The sequence below is a fragment of the Panthera onca genome, chromosome C1 (assembly GCF_046562875.1).
Source record: "Panthera onca isolate mPanOnc1 chromosome C1, mPanOnc1 haplotype 2, whole genome shotgun sequence".
Taxonomy (NCBI): domain Eukaryota; kingdom Metazoa; phylum Chordata; class Mammalia; order Carnivora; family Felidae; genus Panthera; species Panthera onca.
In genome coordinates this window covers 20,892,763-20,917,000 of record NC_138346.1, presented here as the reverse complement: position 1 = coordinate 20,917,000, position 24,238 = coordinate 20,892,763, and the positions used below count along the sequence as shown (strand labels likewise).

Below are 24,238 nucleotides of genomic sequence, written 5' to 3'. Positions count from 1 at the left end.
GGTCTGGAGCAGCCGGGAGCCAGAATCCTAGGTGACCTCGTGGGTGAACAGGAAGTTCGCAGAGGAGGGTTGTCAGGGCAGGGGGGAGGCCCACGGGCAGCAGCGGAGCCTGGTGGAGGGAGGAGCAGTGGGGAGAAGACTCCGGGTTCACATACCCCCACCCCCAGCAGCATGGGGGTGACAGCAGGGTGAGCGGCTGCCAATGGAGACGCCAGGAGACAGTCCCGGGGCAGGGGTACCATGTGGCTGGACCAGCAGAGCCTTTCCAAGCACTACTCTCCCTGGGCTCCCTCATCAACCCCCCTGCAAAGGGAGGTGAATAGATACCCCATCGCTCTCTGTACCTCCTCGTGCATCTAGGCAGAGGCAAGGCCGAGGGGCCTGCTCTATCTTTGCCTTTGCTGCTGGGCGCTGTCTGAATGACCACATGTCTGAAGGGTCCCAGGGAAGAGAGTTTCAGCGAACTTCAGAAGGATGCATGGCCAGTGACAGGCCAACCTCTTCACCAGGCAGGATGCTCCTAATCACTCCATCGGCCAAATGACTCGGATGGGGCGGAGGTACCAGGGTTTGGGCTGGGCAGAGTGGGGATGCCACCAACTCTGTCTATGTGCTGTGCCCGAGGACTGGGCAGCCATCGGGTGCCGTCAGTGGGATGCACGAAGGGCAGTGAACTCCTGTGCACCCCACACGTGAAGGGGGGGCATGGACATTAGGAAGAAGGGACCCAGGAGGAAGGAAAGACAGATAGTGGGGCAATGTAGGAATTGTGCTCTTTCAATGGCTGTAAGGTTAAAATCTGAGTCATTAGCCATTTTATGGCTTTCTTCTTCACTGGGCGGAGACAGCTGGGGGCTGGGCAGGAGTGGGAGGTAGGATTCACGTTGGCCAGAGGTTCCCAGGAGTTAAGAGTTTATACGAGGCACCAGAATCAGCGACTGAGGAACATTCTAGAAATGCCTTCCTGAAAATCCTCTCCAAGGAAAAGGGACCCGTCATTTGCTAAAGGGTAGATTAAGGCCACTTTACGTAATAGCAGGGGCTGAGATTAAATGATGATAATAACGGTAAAAACAGTAGCTGAGCGCACATTGCCTAATTGCTCTAAGCACGCTGTGTCCGTTAACTCACTGGAATGTTTTGAACGGATGGAGAAGGGGGCGCTCAGGTTTGGATGGGAGGCTGGGTCTGGGGGCTCCTCTGTGGAGGGAGCAGGCCCGTCAGCCTTTCCTCTGCCTGGCCCTTTCTCCTCGCCCTCTGGAATGTGGCCTGAGGGGATCCCTGTGTGCCTCTCACCCTTCACCTGCCTCCCTGGGCCCTCGGAGGACGCTGACGCAGGCTAACTGAATGCATAACTTTATTAAATAAATGCTTTGTCATGACAAAAGACAAAGATCAAGGAGTAACATAAATTATAAGTTGAATAAATAGTATACAGCAATCTTCACTTTTTTAATAAAACGTGAGATCCTCTGGCTTTTTGTTTTTGTTTTTGTTTGTTTTATTTCCTCAGGTACAAAATGCTTAAACAGGAGGCGAGCCCCTCAGCCTGGTTTTATTTGCCGATTTATTTTTTCATCCTTTTCACCAGTAAAGATTATGAGCATTTATTTAAAAAAAAAAAAGTTGAAAACAAAACAAGGGGAGAGAGAGAGTTATGGTATGTACGTATGTAAAACTACAAAAAGCTACAGTAATATGTGCTGTGGTTATTGCTGTCTTAAAAGAAGAAAAAAAAAACCGGTAGGCAACTCGGAATCTGAAGGAATCTTGTCTGACAACTGTCTATCCATGTGGGCTACTATGCGGTGGTGGTGGTGGTGGTGGGAGACTGGGGACTCAGGCTGGTGGCCGGGGACCAGGGAGTGGGGGGGGACGGGCACAGGTGGCCGGTGCTCCCCACCTTCCCTCCCCCCATTGGAGAGGGGGCCAGAGTCTGTGAAAATGGCTAACCTATATACTCCATTAGAAAACCAAGAAAGTATGTTTAAAAAAAGAAACAAAAACCTAGGAGGAAAAAAAAAGTGGAGAAAAGTGCAAAAATAAGTCTTGCACTTAGTGGTTTTAAAAATAAAGACAGTACAACACCCAGGTGGCCGGCTGGCAGGTCCCCGTCCCCTCGTGCCACCACTTCTCTAAACCCAGCCTCCTTTCTCTCAGAAGCCAAAAATGTCCTCTTTGAGCCCAAGGATTGCTTCTCCTTGGCCCACTCCCCTCTAGAGTTCCACGGGCACGGCAGCCCTCTCGGGGGGCCGAGCAGAGGGAGAGGGGCAGCCGTGGGCCACCTTGGGGGGGGTGCTTGGCAGTTGAGTGGGGTAGCCGTGTGGCTGCCACCAGGCTGGGTGGTGGGAGAGCAGAGGTCAGGCCCCCTTCCCCCAGGGGAGGCTGACCCTGCGGTTACCATGGAGACCAATGAGGTGGTGACAGCAGGGCGGGGGGTGGGGGGGGGTGGGAAATGGGTGAGGAGACAGGAGGTAGACCCCACGGCCTCCTGGGCCTCCCGTCCTCCCCTGTGGGGAGTTGAATGTCTCCAGGCCTGCCTGTCCAGGCCTGGCTGTCTGAGAAACTTTCGAGTCTCTTCCGTCCCAGATGCCCTGCTTTGCTCAGGTGGGTGGGGAAGCTCTGGGGGAAGGAGGCTCAGTCCTGGCGAGGCCTCCCTCAGTCAGCGGGAACCAGTGGAAATGACGGATATCCTCTCGCTGCTAGAGTGAGGCATGAGTCAGAGGGGGATGGGAAGAGGCCCGCTGTTGGGTGGGTGAGTGGGGCGGGGGCAACACTGAGTCTTGAGGCCACAGAAAACCCGGAGCCTAAGGCCTCTAGGTGGATAAACAGCAGCCGTCAGGCAGCCTGGAGTCAAGAAGATTCCTGCTCAGGATCCCAGCTGGTGGCGTTGCCCACCTGCCTCTCCTCCTGCCCTGCCCCGGGCACGCTCCTCGATGGGGACATCTTCCTCGATGACTGCCTTTGCAGGCCAGGCCTCCCTCTCATCCTGGGAGGTCACTCTCATCCGTCACGAAGGTCCAGCATCCTCCGGGGAGTGGCCAGCTGACCAGAGTCACCCTCTGCAGAAACACTGGCCTCACAGGTTCGGGTGAGGCGGCCTGAACGGCAGAAACCCGAAGGCGCTGGTGGAGTTAAACCAGACCATCCTCCCCTACCTCGTGGCCGACAGCAAAGAGCCGAGATCAGGGGCAGACGCCCGTTCAGAGTCCAGTAAACAGCAGGGGGAAAAGAGGGGGCCCCTCTCAGGAACCAGGTCCAGGTCTTGGGAGGGGTGTGGGAAGGGGTATGCAATCCCTGGCTCAGTCTTTTCTTAGGGGCAACGGCACCCCAGTATCCACTTGGCAGATCCCAGTTAGAAGACTGCTCAAGATCCACAGAAAGAAAGGGCAGACAGAAGAGTGAGGTGGGAAAGGTTTACAATACTGGCCTAAGACACAGAAACGTGAGTCGGGGGTTTGGGGACAGTTGTGCAGAGAGATGGGGCGCACGGACGCAGCAGGTCAAGTGAGTCCTCATGGCTGTCCTATGACAATCCTATGACAATCGACCATCTTTCCTGTCCCAGCCAACTGTCCAGTTGGGGGGGGGCAGGAGACCCCCCCCTCCCCGAGTTCCATAGCTACAAGTTTCCCACCAGCTGAAATCTATCTGCTTCTCTGCTGTCCCTCTTCACTGCCCCAAGTTCGGTGTTGGGGTGGCCTCCATGGTGCCACGCCATTGGGAGAGAGTGGAGAGAGCTGTGTTCATGGCAAGAAGGGGTCTCCTTTGCCAGTTTCCTGCCCTTTCCTGGCAGGTCTTCTCAAGCCTCAGAGGACAGCCCACGGCTGCATATCCGTGGAGGAAGTCAGCAGGAATGGGAATTTTCCTGGTTCCAAATCTGGCTGCCAAATGACAGCACCCTTGGAGCATCCATTTCCTGGTCGTCCTGGCCTCTCGTCCATCCTCCACACCGAGGACAAAGCCTGCACCGGCCCGTGTGGGTGGAGAGCTCGAAAGACTCTGGCCTCAGTCCCTCCTTGCGGGTTGAAGGTAGCCACCTGAGCGCATGGTCTTGTCCCTTCAAAAGCACAGCCAGTCTCTGCCGATCCTTGCTCCTGTCCAGCAGCGAGGGTCTAGAACCTGCCTAAAGTTGCCCACCTTACTGGCCCTCAGGCCTGGATTAAGCTCATTTCTGAGAAACCGTGCCCCCATCTTCCTCTTTCTTTCCTCTCGAATCCCAAAGGGTGTAGGGGGTGGGGAGCCAGGGAGGCTTCTCTTGGCTCTGTCCTCCTTTCTGTTGCTTTGCTCCAAAGCTAAAACAGGGCAGTCCCCCTGCCCACTACCCCCGTCCCTCCAGCCCCCGTCCCTCCATATGCCCTCTACGTGGGCCTGCGCAATGCAATCACTTTTACTGTTTCCCTGTATTTAAACCGGTTCACTTCCATCACCCCTGCTGCCACCTCTCACTTCAGTCTCTCTCCTGCTCTGCCAGCGTGAAGGCCCAGAGAGGCTTTCAAAATGCAGGCTCTGCCCGGATGAAATGAAAAGGCTGGGCAGGACCAGGGGGTCCAACTTGGAGCTGGTGTGCGCGACTGGTGCAGGGCCCAGAGCCGGTTACTTCTGGAGGGTCTAAAGGATGTGCTGGGGGGGGGGGGGGGGGAGGGGGAGGGGGAGGCAGGGGATGGTGCACGCAGGGGCAATGCACCATCAAGAGCCCTCATCTACCTGGCTCGGTGGTACCTATGGACACACACACGCGTACGGGGAATCGTGAAAAAATCCAACACCGTGGCCTGCCCAAGGTTGCGTTTGCCCCTCGAGGGAGGCTGGCCAAGCCAGAGTTAAGGGTTGTGTTAGAAGAATTTGGGTTTTCCTGGTTTTTCCCCAAATGAGGAAGTTCCTCAGTGCCCCCAGAGGAACTCCTTTGAAAAGTTAATGCAAACCTTTGAAAGAAAGGAAAGAAGAAAAAAAAGAAAGAAAATAGATTTATATGCCTTATAGATCACTACATGGGAGCCTCGTAGATAAATACGAGGCCACATTGTTTTCAGCCTATCCTCCCCCACAGAGGCCGTGCTAATGGTGAATTGAGTGCAATGAGGGGCTGAAATCACCGTGCGTGTCGGCATGATCTAGTCACCCTGGAAGGGCAAGTCTGTCCACTCTGGGCGTGTGTACTGGGTTCTAAACGTCTGCACGGGGAGTGAAAGACGTACACACAATCTTTATGTATCTGCTTAGGAAAAATCTATCTCTCTAATGACACTCGGTTATTCATTTGCTCTGTTTGGAGAAGAATGGAATGCATTTTAGTTTTTAGAAGTTTTGGGGAGGGAGAACCCTCTGCCGGGTGAGAGGGGAGGAGGGGTGGGTGGGAGCCATGCAGCTCGCTGGCTGGAGGTGGAGACAGATCCAGGAGAGGCACTGACCCCTTCTGTCTTTTCCTTTCTCCCCCTGTATCCAATCCAGTCGGGAAAACCCCCAAGGGTGTCATCGAATGCCACACCTTGGGCCATACCTTCTAGTGCCCAAACGTCTCCCAACTCAGGCCAGGGCTGGACACGACAGGTGGATCCAGCCATGGTCCCGGTGATCTTTCCTTCCTGCCCACATTCTTCTTTCCTTTTTCGAAACTCGGTTTGTCTCCCCCTCTCTTCTACACGTGCACTTTATTCCTTTCTCTCTCATGTTCCTCCTCCCTTCCCCTCCCTGTCCATTCAACTTGCTTCAAAAAGAAAACCATTTTCAAAGGGGGGGGGTCTCCTTAGCTTTTTGCATCTCCGCTGTTGCCGGTTTGAAAGTTGAGACCTTGCTAGAGATTCCGAGGTCCTCAGTTTCCTCAAATAGATAGATATATGTATTTTTTTTTTCCCTTAAATGAGATGAAATGAGTGGCGTCCTGGGGTGGAGGGAGGTGCTGGCTTGAGTCGGGGCTGGGGGTGGGACGGGGCGAGGGAAGGATGGGGAGGGGACGCATCACTCAACGTTGCTGCTGTCGAAGGTGTGGCACTGAAAGTCCCCATCGACATACTCCATGCCTGGCAGCTTCATCCCGTACTTGTCCACGCACCAGCAGATGCCACGTTTGCGGCCGCGGGAAGGCTTGCACTGGGGTGGGGAGAGCGACAGGCAGTGAGGGTGGCTGTCCCCGGAGGCTCTGCTCCTGTCTGGCCTTTGTCTTCCCTGCCCCCAGACAGATTCTCAACCCCGACCTCAGCCATGGGGTTCCAGTAAACCCCCTGCACGGGGATGGCCCCACGGAAGATGCTAACTTAGACAGTCGGCCCCTGATTAGCTCTTACAAGCTCTTTTTTATGTCACCCGTTCAGGGTCCTCTGCCGCGGTGTTCTCCAGGCGGCTACATGATGATGAAGGCGGTGGTGGTGATGGTACCGGGCATCACTGGCACAGCTTCATCATGTAGCAGACACTGCTGAACACTTACTACATGGAAGGTACTGTTCTAAGGGTTTTACAAAGAAGAGTCCATTATCCCTCATAACTGCGTAAGGACAATGGGTGCAGTCATCATTTTGCATGAGAAGCTGGAGGCAGAGACATTAAATGACTAGGTAAGGGGGACACAGCTCGTAAGTGGGAGAGCCAAGAATTGACCCAAGGCCACCTGGCTCTTGACCCCCGACCCTTGTGGACCATCAGTGTCACCTGGGAGGGAACGTGTTAGAAATGCGAAATTCCCAGAGTTCCATCCCGGAAAACTCTGGTCAGCAATTGGTGTTTTAATAAGCCACTTCCCAGGAAGTGTGAGAACCATCGGCCTGAAGTAATGGGTACCACTTGAATAGGCTCAATATTCCGTGTTGCCCAAAGGGCAGGCTGGCTGCGAATGGGATGTAAATTATCTCGGGGGGGGGGGGGGGCGTGGGTACCTGCTGAAAATAGGTTTTGAAGTCATCATCTGCGGATGTATGTATTTCTGTGTGTGGGGTTGTCAGAAAATAGTAGGTACAACGTGCGATATGACATAGTGATATAAAGCTTCCTTTTTCAATGGATTCATGGAAACAAGGTGGATCATTAAAACTTAAGTAGATCATAGCACAGGAGGGAACCGGGAGCCCGGCGACCGGGGTACCTGCATGGAGACCGGAGGCTCAGGAAACACTATTGTTAATGACGGATATCTTAAGCATTCAGAGGTAAAAAAAATTTCTGGCAAGTGCCATTTCAGGAGCCCTCTGAACCTGGGGGCAGGGGCGGGGCGGGTGGCGTACCTGCTTCCTCTTGTAGAATCCTTTGCGGTCACAATTGGGCAGGTAGACGGCGCGGGGCACCATGCGTGGGCTACTTTTGAGCTCCTGCAGGGAAGCTTCCATGTGTCTGCGGCAGGGGCCCTGTGTGAGGACGGCAGGGGTGAGGGACACGGCGGCACCCAAATGGAGAAACCACCTGTATACGCAGAGCGCGTGGCCGAGGGCACGGGGGCTGAAGGGTCTGTCGAGACTGTCGCTCCAATTACTTGCTACCTAAGATCTTTCCTCCTCTGGGAGGATCCTGCGTGTGACTAGACAGGAAGACACATGGTCCCACTTACCTCCCACAACACCCACCCTCAGCTCTTCCGCTCTGCCCTGATTACATCCGGGGTGGTCGTCGGCAGATGCCCTAGGGGAACGTGCAGCCTCTGCCCAGGTGACGTCGCAGCTCCTGGTGTGTTTGCTGTGGCAGCCCAGCACCTTCCTTGAATGAGCACCGCCTCTACTCCCGGGGTCCCTCGGTCAAGCGCCGAGGCCTGATAAACGTAGGCTCTGAAAATCCTCCTGAATCCCAAGCTGATCTAAGCGGTAGGCCCTCAGCTAGGCCCAGCCAAAGCACCTGCTGCCCACGGATGCTCATTTAGAAGCAGTGGAAGGTCAAAAGTCAGGGGAGTGGCAGAGGTGGCCAGGTGCGGATGCCGACGGAGATGAGGAGAGAATCCTCGAGACTCACCTGCTCGGATTCCTGTCTCATCTCAGGTGCAGAGATGACCCGGGGGTGGGCAGTGTTCTCAGCGCCCCCCACAAACTTGGACTGGGTCAGCTTCTTTCTGCGGTCCTTCTTCACGGCCTCGGCCTTCAGCTCGGAGATGCGGGTGTGCTTGGGCCGGAAGATCTTGGGCGAGTAGGTCTCCTCAGCCATCTCGGAGGTGGTTGGTTCCTCGTGCTCATGGGAGTCTCTCTCTGCAGGAGAAGGAGGCAGAGGATCAGCCTCAGTGGTGAGATGCAGGCTGTTGGGGGAAAATAGGTGACAGCCCAGCATGGACAGGAAAGGCCAAGTCTATCTTATGTGGGGTCTTTGTGCCTCCAGGACTGTTGGAGCTGGGATGGATTCTGACTTGGGCAACCGGGATGGGAGTAGGACGGTCCTCGGGATCTAGGCTAGCAGGGTGGTGGTGGGGACGATCATGAAGAGGAGAAGATTTGAGAGAGCCAGACATGTGGGGCTTGGAGGGGAGCAGTGCTGGTGGCGGGGTGGGGGGACCTGGAACCCTTGAGCTGGCTCTGTGCTCCGGGCCCTGGGAGGCTGGAACATAACTCAGCTCCAGGCCAAGAGAGGCTGACAGCTGGCTGGGGCTGGAGCAGTTATATATAGGAGAGACTTGGTGACAGTCTATACTTAGCTGACTTATGACCTTTAAAGAAGCAGGACTTTGTTCATTTATTTGTTGATCTGTTAATTCTACCCCTAGCCTTTTCTCCCTCCACAGACTTCCAGTACATTCCTCTCTCCTAGGCACCCTTCTCTGGGTCCCCATGTCTCCTCTCAGCTCTTTGACCCCACCAGCCTCGGCAGACACAGAGCCGCTCTTCCCAGTCGGTCAGGGCGTGGCCAGGATGCCCAGAGCAAGACCAGGTACAAGGTGGGGCGGGTGGGGGCAGGGAGGCCCCGTCTACAACACCTCTTTTCTTTTCAAATTTTAGAAAGAGAAGACAGGGCTCTGGAGTGACCCCGACTGACTCAAATGAGGAGAGGGAAGATCCGGTCCCCTGCCCACTCCACTGTCACTGGGCTCCCAAGGAGCCATGAGGACAAGGCATCGGGATGGGAAATGGAGGGAGAGGACTCCAAGGAGGTGCGGATGAAGGGATGCACTGGGAAGGAGAACCTTGGTGGGAAGACACTGTTTTGTGTCCCCGGGCAGAGGCCCTCTTCCCAGGGGGAGTTCCAGGTGTGGGGTAAGGAAGGCGTTTGGGGACCCGGCCTAACCCGGTCGGGATGGCAGGTGGCAGGAAGCACCTGGGCACCTGTTTGTCTCTTGGCTTGGGATTTGTCAAACTTAAGTGAATAGGTATCCGGTCTTTAAGGCCCTGGCAGGGAAGTTCCCCGCCCCGAAGAAGCCTCCACAGGTTTGCAGTGTTTTGGGTGGGGGTTAGCTGATTTGGGTATTTATCCATAGGCAGGGAAGTAGTCACCGGAGGGGAAGAGGACAGGAAGAGAGCAAATGGCGGAGCATCAGGCGGGCTTTCTCTGAGCAGAAAACTCAGTGCCAGGTCCCCATCCCCCACTTTTGGTCTTTCCCTCCCTCTTCCCACCTCGGCTTGACTCAGTGGAGTCAAGCAAACCTGCTGTGATGACTAACTGGCATGGTGATGTGCCTGGCAGATGGAGGATGGCTAAGGAGTGGGGTTTGGAGCCAACCAACTTTTCTTGGTTGCAGGACAAGTTAGAATGGGGTGCGGCACAGGGAGGAGCAGAGCCGGCTTGGGGTGGGGGGGGGGACTCTGTACAAATTGAAAGGCTAGGGCTCTGTTATCTAGTAACTTAGTCCCAAACCCGAGGCTCAGGTCTTGGGGAGAGATGCGTGGAAAGGAAAAGCCAACTGTGGCACAGAGGGTTGCTGAGCCCATCTTGCTGGGTGATCTGAGACACTTCACTCAATCTCTCTGGGCATCACCAAGCATTCGGACTTTTAACAAGCAGTTGACAGCTGAGGTAGGAGAGAGGACAAGAGATGGTTGCCACTGAAAGGTTGGGGGCGTTCTGGGGTGCATGGCCACACCCTTTCCCTAATCGAGATGATAACCACGTGAAGTGAGGGAGGGTGGGGGGTGGGTGGGCCAGATGCCGACCAGCACCTGGCAGAGGGCTGAGTGTCTCCTTCAGAAACTGCTCCAGCCTGGGCTGCAGGGCCAGCAACTTGTCCTCAGGGGCACCTGCAGGGCCGGGCTCCAGGAGTCACCTCTTTCATGGGAGAGACCCCAGGAAGCTGCTCACCTCCAGGGGCTGGCTGTACCAGCTCCTGGAACCCTTCCAATAGACCCCCGGGTCCACGTCCCTGTGTCCAAGCAGGAACAAGTACATCCACGTTGTCTCAGGGTGCTCTTTCTACTTCCTGAAGACATCTGGGACGGGAGCACCACCCATCCTCCTCTGGCCACCTGTTTTGCAGGGGCCCCTCCGTCCCTTTGGTCAGAGGTTGCCATCCTCCAGATCTCGTGTCGCCTCTCACGGAGCTCCTCTGTCTGCCTTGTGGGCCTGGCAGCATGTTGGCTCACAGCACTCCATATATCGACAGCTTTTCTCAAGACTCTTTGCCTCTTAGGACTTTTTCTAGGAAGTGCTATGGGCCACCCTTACCCTGGACTCACTCTTCCTGGCGGGAGGACGGGGCTGTTAGCAGTGGTTCCATAAACTCGGGAGCAAATTTTCCTTCACCTTAGTCTTTTCTCTGAAGGTGTTCAAATACGGCCTCGGGGCTAGGCACATGTTGATATCGGAAAATGATGCAGATCCCTGTAAGTTCTCTGAGGAACTCAAAACACTCCTGCAAGCCCTCTCTCCTTCCCCGGGCTCACCAAGGCGGGGTTCCTGAGGGCACACCCTCCCCAGCGCACAGGCTCTTTGGCTGCTTCTGAACTTTAAGTTTTGATGTGCCTCCTGGTTTTTGGTGCCACTTAACCCCACGGGACCTCTTAGGCAGCAGGACAGTCGAGTATCAAAGATACTAATCAGGGTCTTGTGGTCACCTGCAGTCTCCAGAGACAGCGGAAACGTGGCACCAAGCCAGTGCAGAGCTACGAAGATTAAAAAGCTGGAAAGTAAGACCAGAGCTGGAATGGCAGAGCCGGCTAGCCCTACTCAGCTGCTTCCCGGCCAAGCCATAAACAGGCTTTCAATTTGGGAAGGGTTTAAGTTTTGGGTGAGACAGGCAGGCACAGGTAGCTGGCTGCTCCTGCACTTTTTCATCCAGAGGATATGGACCAAAGCTGCAGAGGGGATTTAGGGGAAGACTTCCTGGTGAGTTGCCCGGGCCCCTGAAAGGCAAGGGAACTTCAAGGGGCAGGGGGTTCTGGAAGCTGGTCCAAAAACAGGTCAATATCCCCGCATGGCCAGTAGATGGCGGAGGAGACTGACGGCCACACAACCTGTTTCCAGTGCTTCCAAGGATTGCAAGCAATTTTAAAATCTGGGATTTGGGTGCTTTCCTCCTCTACTTCTGTGACAGCTACCCAAGTCCTCTCCTTCTCTCTGTGTGTCTGCAGCATGCATTTGAGGAGTCGTGGGGATGGCCAGTGAAGAACTGGAAAAAAAACCCACGCGTGGACACAGTGGGAGAGTGGGAGGCTTGTTGGGGAGGGGGGGACGGACAAGACCGACCTGTGCATAAGCCCGTGTTGCTTCTCTAATCTGCAGCTGACAAGTGATCTGGGGTGGAAGCGAGACATGCCCAGGGCCTCCCTTCCCATCTCTGGATGTCATTTTGAAAGGATTCTGCAGCAGATGGAAAAGCGGCATGTTTGGTTATTGTTCGCTCCTCCACGGGATGGTGGAGGCAGGGCCCTTTGATCCCGCAATCTCACCCAACGACTGAGGGAGTGAGGGCTATCCCGTCATCCTGATGGTTGCCTTTCAGGTGGGTTCTGAGTCTGGTCTGCCTTCCAAGCTCAGTCATTCCAACCAGCTCCCTGATGGCCCCAGCCCCTGCCACGTCAGGGTGGCCAACTCCGTTCCTTTTCCGTTCATAAGGCGCTCCCGGTTCAGAGCATTGCCCCAGCATCCAGGGACACAACACGGCCGTTCCTGCACCGACAGGAACACCTCCTGGAGGGCTGTGCCATTTCCATGACCCAGCAGTCACAGAGGGTGTCTGGCTGTAGGCCCAGCTGCTATGCACCCGGAGGCACCCTAGGGTGGGCAGGTCTACTCACAGCAGAGTATGCGATGCATGCTTCCTACCCAAATGCCACCGTGCTGTCCACATCCAACCTCTGGCTGCCTCTGCTCTCTCGCAGGGGCCGGATGGTGCACCAGTAGGTGCATTCTGATTCCATCCTTCTCCCCAGCCCCGTGACGGAGGTGTCGGGGACCCGCTGCTCCCTGCAATCTAATCCTCCATCCTGGGGCTCCTAGTCCTGCCCTGGCATCATTAACTCCCTGCTCCTGGGCCGGCGGTAGTTTCCCAATCTATCTTAACCTCATAATCGACCTTAAGAGAAAACGGGGTGGCCCTGATATTGCGACTTTGCTTGCGGAAATTGAAGAAACCGAGGCGTATTTGGAATTCACAGCTCCGGAAGAATGTAGGGCTTTGCCAGGCCACCTGGACCTGGGGAAGGGAAAGTCTCTTTTTCTAGCCAGGAGACAAGATGGGTTTGCCCAGAATCTCTACAAGGAATGAAAAGGGGAGCTGGGTTTCCTCTGGCCCTCATTCTAACTCCTTCTGTGGAATTTAAGCAGTACATTTCTTAAGCACACAGCTTTGTCATTTATCTTTTTCTCTCGATTATATGGTAACCAGTATATAATCTTTAAATAGAGACAGGCAAAGATTTCCCCAAGAGTTAAAGAGAAGTGGGTCTAGAAGCGTTTCTGTAACATAAACTCAGGCATGTTAGGGTTCCTTGGATGCCTTGAGAGGTCACATCACTCAGGCCCCTGCCTTAAAGCATTGAAGCTGCTGCAGACGGAGCCAGAAAGCCAAGGAATTAGTCTTAGAGGAACAGGAACAAGGAGGGATCCCCGGATTTACTGGGCTTCTTTGATCTAAGGTTGTGCTCTCCAATACAGTACTCACTAGCCACATGTGGCTACTTAAATGGATAAATATTAAATCAAATCACGAATTCAGCTCCTCAGTCACTCTATCCACGTTTCAAGGACTCAGTGGACACAGCGGTGAATGGCTACTGTGTTGGACAGTGCACGTATAGAGCATTTTCATCATCGCAGACAGTTCTACTGGACAGCTGGTCTGAGGGCACTGACCCGTGCCTGGGTGTGGCTAGATGCTTTGAGCCGCCTCCCAACCTTGCCCTGTTTCGCAGCCAACCTGCATCCTCCTGCTTTTTGCGAGGACAGGAGGCTTACGGGGAAATGACGGATTGTCGGCTCACTGTTTAAAAAACCGTGAGACACGTTTCAGTCTCCTGAAGTCTGACCGTTTCCCAGCTGTGGATGCCATGTGAATCAATCACACTGTGTGCGCATGCCCTTGCGTAAACAGAAAGGGGACAGGGCGGTAGGGAGAGGCTGCTGAACCTTCCTGGGGAATTGCAGTGTCCCTCCTCCTACCCATTCCATCCCTGGCCCGTGTCTGCCTTGCCCTAGTCTCTCCTGGAAGACACTGTCTTCTTTTCCTCTGTGGTCAGCAACAGACGTGCGTGTTCTGGGCTCTTTTTAACCTGACTTATGGTCTGAGAAGGACAAAAGCACTGTCTTTTCAAGAGGAAAACAAACCCAAACAACCATCATCCTAAGGGACAGTTGCAGAAGACACTGGAGGGGAACTTTGACCTGGGGTGAGTGACAGAGGCGGGGAGCCGGTTCAGAGAATCTGTGAATAGACAGGGAGGCCATTAGGCTTACCCTGCTGAGCTCCTTGACAGCCCCTGCCCCATTTCAGGCCAGGAAAACTAAAGTACTCAGGTGCTGAGTACTAAGCACCTTGGCATTGGCTAAGCCAATGGCCAAGTTGGTCAACAGGGATATGTGACATCTCCTAAGCAGAGAAATAAAGACAGCATCTAGCATAGCGGGTAAGCAGTCAGAACAAGAGTCAGACTGCCAGAAAGTCTGATCACCAAGCCCAGGTAAGAGGAACCAGTCCCTACCTCGAGAACTCCCTCCAGAAGTTTCCCCTTGTCTAATTGCATTCCTAATTCCTAATTGCAATTCCTAATTGCACTGAGGTTGCCTAGATGGCACAGATGTGGCTGGTGTCAAGTTGGTAACACTCCCCAGAATGAAAGGCCAAGGTCTCCCTCACACACCTTCCACCGTCCTGGGATCAGAGGTAAAGAAAAAACGCCCCTCATTTTACTTCCCCTAGGGCCCAAGGAGGATTCAGGACTGCAGCTCCGGTACACATTTCTTGATCCCTGGAAGGCAGCTGGCGGTAACTTTACATATAAGAAACACACACTTATGCACACTGAGCCTTGGGGCGCCTGGGTGGCTCAGTTAGTTGAGCGTCCGACTTCAGCTCAGGTCACGATCTCATGGTTCATGAGTTTGAGCCCCGCGTCGGGCTCTGTGCTGACAGCTCGGGGCCTGGAGCCTGCTTCGGATTCTGTGTCTCCCCCTCTCTCTGCTCCTCCCCTGCTCACGCTCTGTCTCTCTTTCAAAAACAAATAAAGATTTAAAAAAATTAAAAAAAAGAAGAAGAAATACACACTTACGCACAACGTCAAGATCCCTTGCCAGGTTTCTCTGGAGCTGGCGAAGGTGGAGAATGCTCAGTAGAAATGTCTGTTCCCTACAGACATCCCAAACCAGAAGGGAGAGGAGGGGCCAGGTGGAAAGCAGCCTCTGAATGGAAAAGGGGGGAGGCGGGGAGGAGACACTTGGCCATTTCTCTGACCTGGCTACACTTCCACTCATGACTCATCACAGTCCATTCAGAACCTTACAATTAGGCAGCCACATTCCCTCAAAATGGTCCTGGATGGCCAGAAGGGGGTGGCAGGGAGCAAACAGACAGCGAGAATTCTCTCTGGTCCCCCTACGAATAGAGTGGCTAGGGGTCAGAGAAGAGTCCTGTTGTGTCTGGCAATCCAGACTCAAGACTCTTCCTTTTGGACTCCTTGGATGCCGGAGGAGAATAGGGACGTTATTTCCTTCCTCAGGTTGGGGAGGGGCTTGTGGTGGCCTCTACGCTGTCCAGTTACAGGGCCGCTAGCCACATGTGGCTACTGAAGGTTGAAATGTGGCTAGTGGGGCTGAATTCAAGAATGTATTTCATTTAAATTAAATTAAAATTTTTTTTAATTTTTGTTTTTGAGAGCAAGAGACATAGCGTGAGCAGGGGAGGGGCAGAGAGAGAGGGAGACACAGAATCCGAAGCAGGCTCCAGGCTCCGAGCTGTCAGCACCGAGTCCAATATGGGGCTCGAACTCACAAGCCGTGAGATCATGACCTGAGCTGAAGTCAGACGCCTAACCGACTGAGTCACCGAGGCACCCTTACCCCTACATTAATTTAAATATACAAACGAATACTGTTATTGGACAATTTTTGAGCATGTTTGGAACAACTCGGGTATGTGAATCCAGTTTTTCAACTGTAACTTTTATGAAACTTAAAACTACAGATCAAGTATTTCCAGTGAAAATGTAGTGTCCCAACTGAGATGGGCTGTAGATGTCAACTGCACCTCAGATTTCAAAGATTTAATGTGAAAGAAGGAACGTAAAATCCCTCATTATAACTGTTTGGGTGTATGTTGAAATGATAATATTTTGGATATATTGAATTAAAATATATGGTTAAAATTAATTTCGCCCATTTCTTTTGCCTTTTTAAAAAATGTGGTTAGTAGAAAATTTGAACTGACATGGGTGGCTTGTATTATATTTCAATTGGCCAGTGTTGTCCTAAAGGGTCTGGAAGGACAGTCATCTTCAGTGGGTGACAAACAGACTGTGGAGCATATACGCTCAGTTCAGCTGGGATGGAACAATCTGAATGGTTTGGGATAACTGGAGCATCGTTGCAAGACATCGTTGCAAACCAGCAAAGGTCAAAGGAGCCCAGGTTTTGAGTGCAAATTCAGCTTCAGGATTTAGCAAGGGAAGGCCCACATCTGATGGTTGAGGTTGAGGGATGGAAAATGAGGTAACCTATTTGTATTAAAAGTCCCCTAGGGTGCACCTGGCAGGCGTAACCTACCGGGAAGAGGGCTTTAACTTATCCGTCTGGTCCTCAAGAATCAATCCCCCAAGAGACATGGGACAGGATGCCACAGCTCCAGGATGTATTAGCATGGCCTTTGGCAATTCCTCAGATCAATCTGAGGCCCCCAGCTGTAATCAGGAGGCCTCTCTCTCTCTCTCTCTCTTCTCATTGGGAAAGATCGTCTGACATACTTGTATACACTCAAAATCTGGTGACTTGTTCTCCTCCTTATCAACTCTTGTGGCTTGTGGTTTTCTCTCCCTCCTCCCATCCTGCCCTGCACAGCTTGCCAGCTCTGATCTCCCCATCCTGCTTGCCTGACTCCACAAAAGGCCTGTGCTGGCGGAGGCTGGTGGCCACAGGAAGCTGGCTGCTTCTGGCCACATTCTCCTTGGACCCTGTGGGCCAAGGCACAGCCAAGGGGAAGCGAGGGCCTGCCTGCCTAGCTTCCCGCGCCCGGAGAGCGCCCTGCAGTTCAGGAAATGAGGTTTGGTACATGGATCCGAAGTCTGGGCTCAACACTGCCCCTTTCCACTCTCCTTGCCCCTGCCTGTCCCTCACCAAACCACTGGCCTAAGCCAGCCTTGTTCCCAAGCCCAGGTAGAGAAAGGAATGCGACCGAGTGGGATTGCAAATAAAAGGGGTGTTGCATTCTCCGCTTTGGGGCTACTTCACTTCCCATAAAACAGAGCACCCCCAAGTTCTGAGCCCTCCATTCACCTTCACACCCCCCACCATTGGGCTGTACTTGCCACAGCCTCGCTGCAGCTTGGGCCAGGCCCCAGGGACTAGTGAAGAGCCCGGAATGGCAGAATGGAGTATAGAATCAACAGGACTGTAAGACTGAGTTCTATCCACCCGACTCTGCTGCCAACTCCGCGCCTAATTTTGGGCAAGTGACTCAACACCTTCAGCCTCAGCGTCTCATCTGTAAAACCATTGCTTTGATTGCTGGGATCTGTGGGTTCCTTCCAGCATCAGCACTCTTTGGCCAATACCCAGACAATTCCTGGGGGCACACTGGGACTAGCTAAGCCGAGTGGCCAGACAGGAAGAGCCACTTTGTCTCTCTGGATTTATATTAAACAAAAAAGAAAAGAAAAAAAAAGGACATCATAACAGAAATCATGAAAAGAAATGGAACAGGAAACAAAAGTGGAGGAACCTCTGTATATGGGGCAGTGGGGAGGAGAAGCTTAGAACTGGCCTCCTTGTAGATTTGCTTATTAGTTTTTGCAAATAGGTAACAAATCTTATTGTTTTGGAAAACATATCCAGATGGCAATTTAAGGATGGTCTCTGGGGACTGCAACTTTTAGACCAACTGCAAAACGCAAAACAAAAACCCTAACAAAACCCCTCTGAACTGCCTCCTCGTCTCTCACCGAGTCCATTCTCCGGCCCTCTTCACTTGTACCCCGTGTTGGTCCCTCACTGGTACCTACTTTGTTTATGGCATTCTTCCAGTTTCTGGATGCAGTGGGCTCGGAGTGTGCAGATCCCTTTTCTCAAGTTCTACGTTCTTACACATTCAATAGCCCAAGGTTGCAAAGGCATTGCTCAGGTACAAAGCAAAAACTTTAGACAAAAATCACCTTCTTTACCCCGCTAGCCACCTCCCCCTATCTCCCTTTCCCCCATCCCCCATTAAGGGGACCCGGACTTCTGCTGGGAATCCTGCTCTCCTGCCCTTTGCTGGAACCCTCGAGGTGACCTCTGCCTCCTAGGTCAGCCCGGTCCTCCCTCTGCAGCTTTAAGCCCACTTGCTGTTCAAAACCAACCACCCAAGCCCCAGGCTAATTCGCAGCTGCGTGGACTTAAAACTGGAGCCCTCAGGGAAGCCCTCAGGGATTGCCGGGAGCTAGGGGCTGGGGGTGGGGGCGGAGTGGGAAGGAGGGGTAAGAAGAGAGAAAAAAAAATATGGAAAGAAAATGAGCTCTCACAGTGGCCAACTGTCCATACTCTTCCAGTGTGAGCTGACACAGCAGAAAGAGGTGGCGGGAGGTAAGAAAAGTCCAGTTAAAAGCACCATCTCCTGTCTTTCTGACTCCCATTTTGGTTGTCTCAGGGCACAGCCAGCCTCTCAAAGACTTGTTTCAAAGGGAGGGGATGCGGGTGGGAAAGGAATCTGGCTCCTTCAGTTTTCCATGATCTTGTTCAACCCAGACACAAATTTGGCCAATAAACCTAACTCTGGAACTTGATTTCAACGTGGCATTCGGACCAGGTTTGGAGTGGAAGCCAGGGTGATGGAGGCCAAACCCCTCAAAGCAGCAAAGGTCGAATTTATTTTTATTTAGGTAATTTTATTTTTTCTTTCCCAGAGCATACTTTCTGTCCTCTCTTATTTCTCAATGACAGAACTGAAACTCAAAACCCATTTCTCCCTGTATCCCAAGCTTAATGTCCCACAGGCTCAAGAAAGATCTCCCAGACCCGGGCAAATATGTGGGCTGCCCTCCCTCCCAGAAAGCCACAGGGCTCCTTCTCCAAACAATGCCCAAGCAAAAGCCCGGTGCTTCCTTGACTCGACCCAGCTCACCGATATTTATTGAGCCTGGCTCAATAAATAGCTCGTCTCCCGCCTCCCTCCAGCCTTCACACACACTGCCCTCTGTTTCTGTATCTATCTTTGCCCCAGAACTGGCCAAAATAAAATGTAGGGCCCGGCGCGCTCCCAGCACCCAGTTCGCGGGCGGACTCGGCTCTCCGGTTGCCCAGCAACGCGCCCAGCAAAACACCAGTCTCCGCCCGCCAGCCCTCGGCTCTTCCTCCCAGCAGCTTTGGCTGCCTGCCACCTCGCTCTCCTCAGCTCTCCATTTCGGATTCTAGAGATGCACTTTTTCTTTTGGTGAAAAAAAATATATATGTATCTATATCTGTATCTTTCTTTACATGCGCATGTATCTTTTGATTTATGGGTGTGTGTGTATGTGTGTGTGTGTGTGTGTGTGTGTGCGCGCATAATCTATATCTGTATGGCAACCGCAGGAGGGAGAGGCAAATCCGAGTTCTCATTGCTGATTTTGGGAGGGGGACATGGCGGTGGGGTGTTGGGGAACAAGATTTTTGGCCAAAGGAGCCGACACTCTCCTCCCGCTCTCTGTTCTTTTCCCTCTTTTTATGAACCGTCTCTGTCCTATCTCCAACTTTTTGGGGACCCACTCAGCGATTTTCGAGTTGAAAGGCGCTAGCCAGGAGCGCCCACTAGCGTACTATCTTCCGGAAGGAAGGGGGTCAGCTCCTGTAGCCGTTCGGAAACTGAGGTGGGTCAGGCACCTGCCGAAGGCGGGGTGGAGTCGCAAAGTCTAGGGTGGGGCGTGGAGGGTGCTACGTGTTCGCCGAGAGGCACCTTTTGGGTGGGGGTTGAGGAATGGGCTGCAGAGAATTCTAAAGGGCATCTTGCTTGGGACAAAAGCCAGTGTGTGTGTGTGTGTGTGTGTGTGTGTGTGCGCGCGCGCGCGTATTACGTTGAACTGGAAAGTTGGCTGATGAGCCAATTTGCTCTTCCAGCAATTGCGCGCGCGTGTGCGCACGCCCTGCGCGCACAACTTTCACACCAACCGCATCACACCAACCACACGGTTGGGCAAATAAAAGCGGGCCCAGAATGCGGCTGAGTGATACCTTGCATACTTTCGATGTGACCGGATTTTTACCCAGAGCGCTGGCTTCCAAGCCAGGAAATCGATTCATACCTTTTCTTCCCCCGTGCTAAGATTTTCCAAATCCACATCCCCCAAGATGAAGGCGGCCAGGACCGCCTTGGAAAGTGGCTCCTAATAAAAATAACTTCACAAACGGGCCTCTAGGGCCTCCGGGGCCTGCGTGTTGCCCTCTGTTCCTTTTTGCAGGCTGCAATCCGGAGAACGACAGCCTCTCGCAAAGTGGAGGGGCAGCCGCGGGCGATAGGCGAAACCTGCAAAGTTTGCGGGGATCCAGGAAGAACCCGGGAAAGTTCTCCTGCCGCTTCTCAGGAGCGGACTCCTTTCCTGTATGATAATGTCTGTAGTTTGCAGTTAGGAAAACTCATGTTGGGTGCCCTAATGGACGAGATAGGAGGGAAGGGCATGGTCTCAGTAAGAAATTACACAGAAAAAAAAATTATTTAGCCAAGTCTTAACCCCTTTTGGAGAGAATAACCAGGTTGATGTTTCAGAACCCAGATTTTTGTGTCCAATTCACTGGACTTTAAAAAAAAAAGTAAAATCAGGTCTAAGTCCAAACGGAAACCCCGTCTGGTGGTGGGGGCTGGGGATAAGGAGGCAGAACTGTTCTGACTGAACTGATTGAACAAGTAGCTCTGTCAACCTTTTAAACCCTAGACTCCAGACACAGAGAATTTGGGGGCGGGGCAACCAGGGGGCGGGGCTACTGGAGGCGGAGGGGAGGCTCCCTGAGCGCGGCTTTTCCGTCTCCGCCCACTTGATTTTGCATTCTGCGTTTCCAGGGCCCCTCTTGCATTTACACCACACCCACTTGCAATCCGATTTGAAAGATTGAGGTGGTGGTGGTGGTGGGGAGATTAGCACTGGCGGGCAAGTTGTGATGTCTGAGTTTTCCATCCCTTCTTGTCCCTCTACCCACCTTTCTTCCTAGGTGAAATCGGAATTTGGGCGGGGAAAAAGGAATTAGATTCGGGGACGAACACTCAGCACAGGAACCTAAACCTTACCCGTTCTTCCCCGCCCCCCGCCGCCCCCCCCCCCCCAACCGCCGCGGAGCGAGCTATTGTAATTTTTCCTTTCCCAGGAGGAAAGAAGGTATTTTGCATTGTACTATGTTTCACCATCTACCACAAACAGTCAAATCAAGTCAAGAGCAATGGTGTGCACGTGGGAAGGGCATCAAAGCCCCCACCCTAAAGACGTTAGCTTCCAAGCGTGCGAGCGTGTGCAGGCATAGAGGATAGAAATGTCAGGACGGACTGGGGGGGGGGGGGGGAGGGCAGGGACTAGGAGGCACAAAGGTGGAATTACCACAGCAGACCCGTAACGCCTCTCTCTCCAGGTCCCCAGTCAAAGCAATATTTTAACAAAAGAGATTTTCTTTATCAAGTCCAGAAAAAACCGTATTGGGTGGGGGTGGGGGATGGAGGAGGGAATCGATAATGTAACATGCACCCTCTCAGATTGGAGATTGAGTACCCGGCGGTTTGGACCGGGAGACTGAACAGCAGCTCAGAGTCAGTATTCGGGAAGAAGGGGGAGGGTGAGAAGGGTGGGGGTAGGGGCGAGGAGAAGGAGCGAAAACCGCGAGAGAAGCTCGGCTAGAAAGCAGCCTGGGGTAGCTGGATCGGCCAGGCTCCAATTCCGAGGTGCCCGGACCCTCCCCACCCTCCTCCCCGGCTACACCCCGGCTCTAAGCCACTTGCTGGGCCAAGCGCGCGGGGCCAGCTTGTCCCGTGTCCCCCGGCCGTGCGCCGTGTAACTGACTGGCACACCGAGCGCGCTCACCGATCTTGGCTTGCTCGCGGTAGCTCTTTTCGTTGAGGCAAACCCCGCGGCCGTGCAGCAGGGCGTGCAGCGGCTTCTCCTCGTCCTGCCGGGGGAGGCAGCGCAGCCCCTGGGCGCAGCGCTCAGTGTAGACGCCGCACGACTGCCCCTCGGCCAGGGCGCAAGTAGTGCAGCAACCGCAGCCCGGCTCTTTGACCAGCTCGCAGCCCAGGGGGCTGGGGGGGCACATGGAGAGGGCTTTCTCGTCGCAGGGCTCGCAGTGCACGAAGGAGCCCAGGCCCTGGGCCAGCCCCGCACAGGAGGCCAGCAGCAGGAGGACCGCGGTGAGCACCATCTTCTCCGTGTCTTCCCCTTTACCTTGGGGCGGGGCACGAGAGCGAGAGTGTAGGGAGAAAGGGGCCAGGGGGGCGCCCGGAGAAATTAAAAAAAAAATTTTTTTTTTTCCTGGCAGGTAGAGCAGGTGCCCTCCCCCAGACAATTGCAAAATGTAGGGAGAGATGGAGGGCTGAGGCGCCCACGATCAAGTCCCAAATGCAAGGATTAAAGGACTTGCAACAGGTTGGGGGGAGAAGAGCTGCGCCAGGTGCACGCGGAGGGAGTGGAGGCCGGAGAAACAACACCCCCCCGCGCTCGGCGGGACCCGGTCAGAATTACAGGGAGGAAAAAGCCAAAAATTGTTCACCCCAAAACAACCACCGGAATAATGCGCTCGGAGGCTGTGGAGGAGAAGGGGGTGGGGGTGGGGGAGAAAAATGGGTCTGCCTTCAAAAATTTTGTTTAAAATCTGAAGTATACCCTGCTCCTCTCTACCCTTCAGCTGCCTGCGGCGCGCGGCTGCCGCGGAACAGGTAAGAGGCGGCGGCTGTGGCCGCGAGGGTGGGGGGAAATTGTTGAAATCAAGAAATTAAAAGAAAAAAAGCCCCCAATCCAAAACCCTAACACCTCTTTGCTCCCACTCTGCCACCACCTCTTCGAAATTCGCAGGTTCCGCGTGAAGCTCAGAGAAGGGTGCAAACGGAGGAGGGGGGAATTAAAAGGAGCAAAAAAGGAGAAAAAACCCTACACCGATTTGCAGCTCTTTCCTAGCTCTTTCCCCCGGCAGAAGTTTCCAAAGAGACTACGGGCTCCGGTGGAGCAGGCGCTTTTAAATAGACGGCCCCTGGCTGCCAGCCAGTTTGTAGCTGCTATTTGAGCTCCCCAACACCCAACCCAGGCGAGGGTGCCAAGGAGCTTTGCAGTACAAACTCACACGGGGTGGGGGTGGGGAGAGGCCTTCTAGACACACGGGGGCTCCCCTGAGCTCCCGGAACAGTGCCCTCCTCCCCCCGGAATGTAAGAAAGGGGCATGGGGGACAGGGCTGGGCTGCCTACAGGGGGAGGAGGTGGGGGGGGGCGAGTGGAAGAGAGAATTCAAGGAGGTGGTGGACACAATGAAGAGTAACCCGGTCTCCCCCTCCCTCCCACCCCTCAACTAGCCAAGGCTCCGGCTGCCTGGAGAAGCATTTTCTTATTAGCCAAGTGGATATATACAGTGCCCAAGAAATTCTTCCCAGGCTTTGGGAAATGGCTGTCTGCTAGTGTTTAAGTTACTGTGTGTGTGTGTGTGTGTGTGTGTGTGTGTGTGTGTTTGAGTGTGTGTTTGATGGGGGAGTGTTAGTGTAGGATGGCCAGCTGAGAGGGTAGTGAGCTGAATGAAAAAGAAAGAAAAAGAAAAGAAAAACTGGATTTCCCCCCTTAAAAGTCTGGGCAAGGGGATTTAATTAAGAGCATTTCTCTTGCTGGTAGACTGACTGTCTTTGGTCATATGATCAAGAGGTGGCCACTTTCCTTCAGCTCCATTGTTGGCCCAGGGAAGCTGTGTGTGTATGTGTGTGTGTGTGTGTGTGTGTGTGTGTGTGTATGTGTATGCATGCACGTGCACACATGCTTGTGGGTATCTGTGCTGTGTGTACGTGCAGGAAGGGACATTCATACAACGGCATTGTGGGGAGCAGTGAGTTACAGAGACTGGCACTTTCCAGAAGATGCTAAGTCTGAAAATTTTGCTGGTGATCTAATGTGTCCTGGTGTGGAGTTTTCAGATGGAAGAAGGCAGATTGGAGAGATACTTTCCCTCCACGTTCTTTCACAGGGGGCATTTCTATGGGATAGGGCCACATCTCTGGAGGGGATGGGTGACGGACGGACCAGAGGAACACCTTGTTATAAGGTTAACTGCCATGCACAGGCACATCTCAGGACTGTGAGCTGACAGCTGTAGGACCTGCTCTGAAGAGATCCTGACCAGGAATATTACTGTTCTATCTGCAACCTCAGGCAATCTATTCAGACACTACTGGATCCCTTCCTTCCTTAGTAAAATGAAAGAAAGCTAAATTCTTCCAAGAAGGAAGGTGGCGATTTCAACTTTGCTTCTGAAATTGACACGGCTGGGCTGCAGACTTCGCAACCAGATCAGAGAAAAACGCACAGCCGGTCATTGCTGCCCCATCTGAGAGGACGGTCCTGGGTTGGACTCATCCCTTTTACATTTCCTTCAGCTCTTTCCAAGTGCTCTCGCTTTCCTTTGGAAAAGGGGCTGCATTTCATGAAGTTTGCCACTAGACTGCACCCTTATCTGTGATAAGAATTCTTTGCGTAGGACTGCTCTTAAGAAAAGATTTCTTTTGCTGGTGTGGTTCAGGAGC

At 53.5% G+C, this 24,238-nt stretch overlaps 1 protein-coding gene across 1 annotated transcript; it reads right to left on the bottom strand.

Annotated features, from left to right (window-relative positions):
* Positions 1 to 1,340: 1,340 nt before the first annotated feature.
* IGFBP5 (insulin like growth factor binding protein 5) lies at positions 1,341 to 22,684 on the bottom strand. Its single transcript, XM_060623516.3, has 4 exons — positions 21,552 to 22,684; positions 7,933 to 8,162; positions 7,218 to 7,337; positions 1,341 to 6,090 (listed from the first exon to the last, which is right to left on the bottom strand). The coding sequence occupies exons 1-4, from the start codon at positions 21,883 to 21,885 to the stop codon at positions 5,959 to 5,961; spliced, it is 816 nt and encodes a 271-aa protein (XP_060479499.2). The 5' UTR covers positions 21,886 to 22,684; the 3' UTR covers positions 1,341 to 5,958.
* Between the last annotated feature and the right edge of the window lie 1,554 nt (positions 22,685 to 24,238).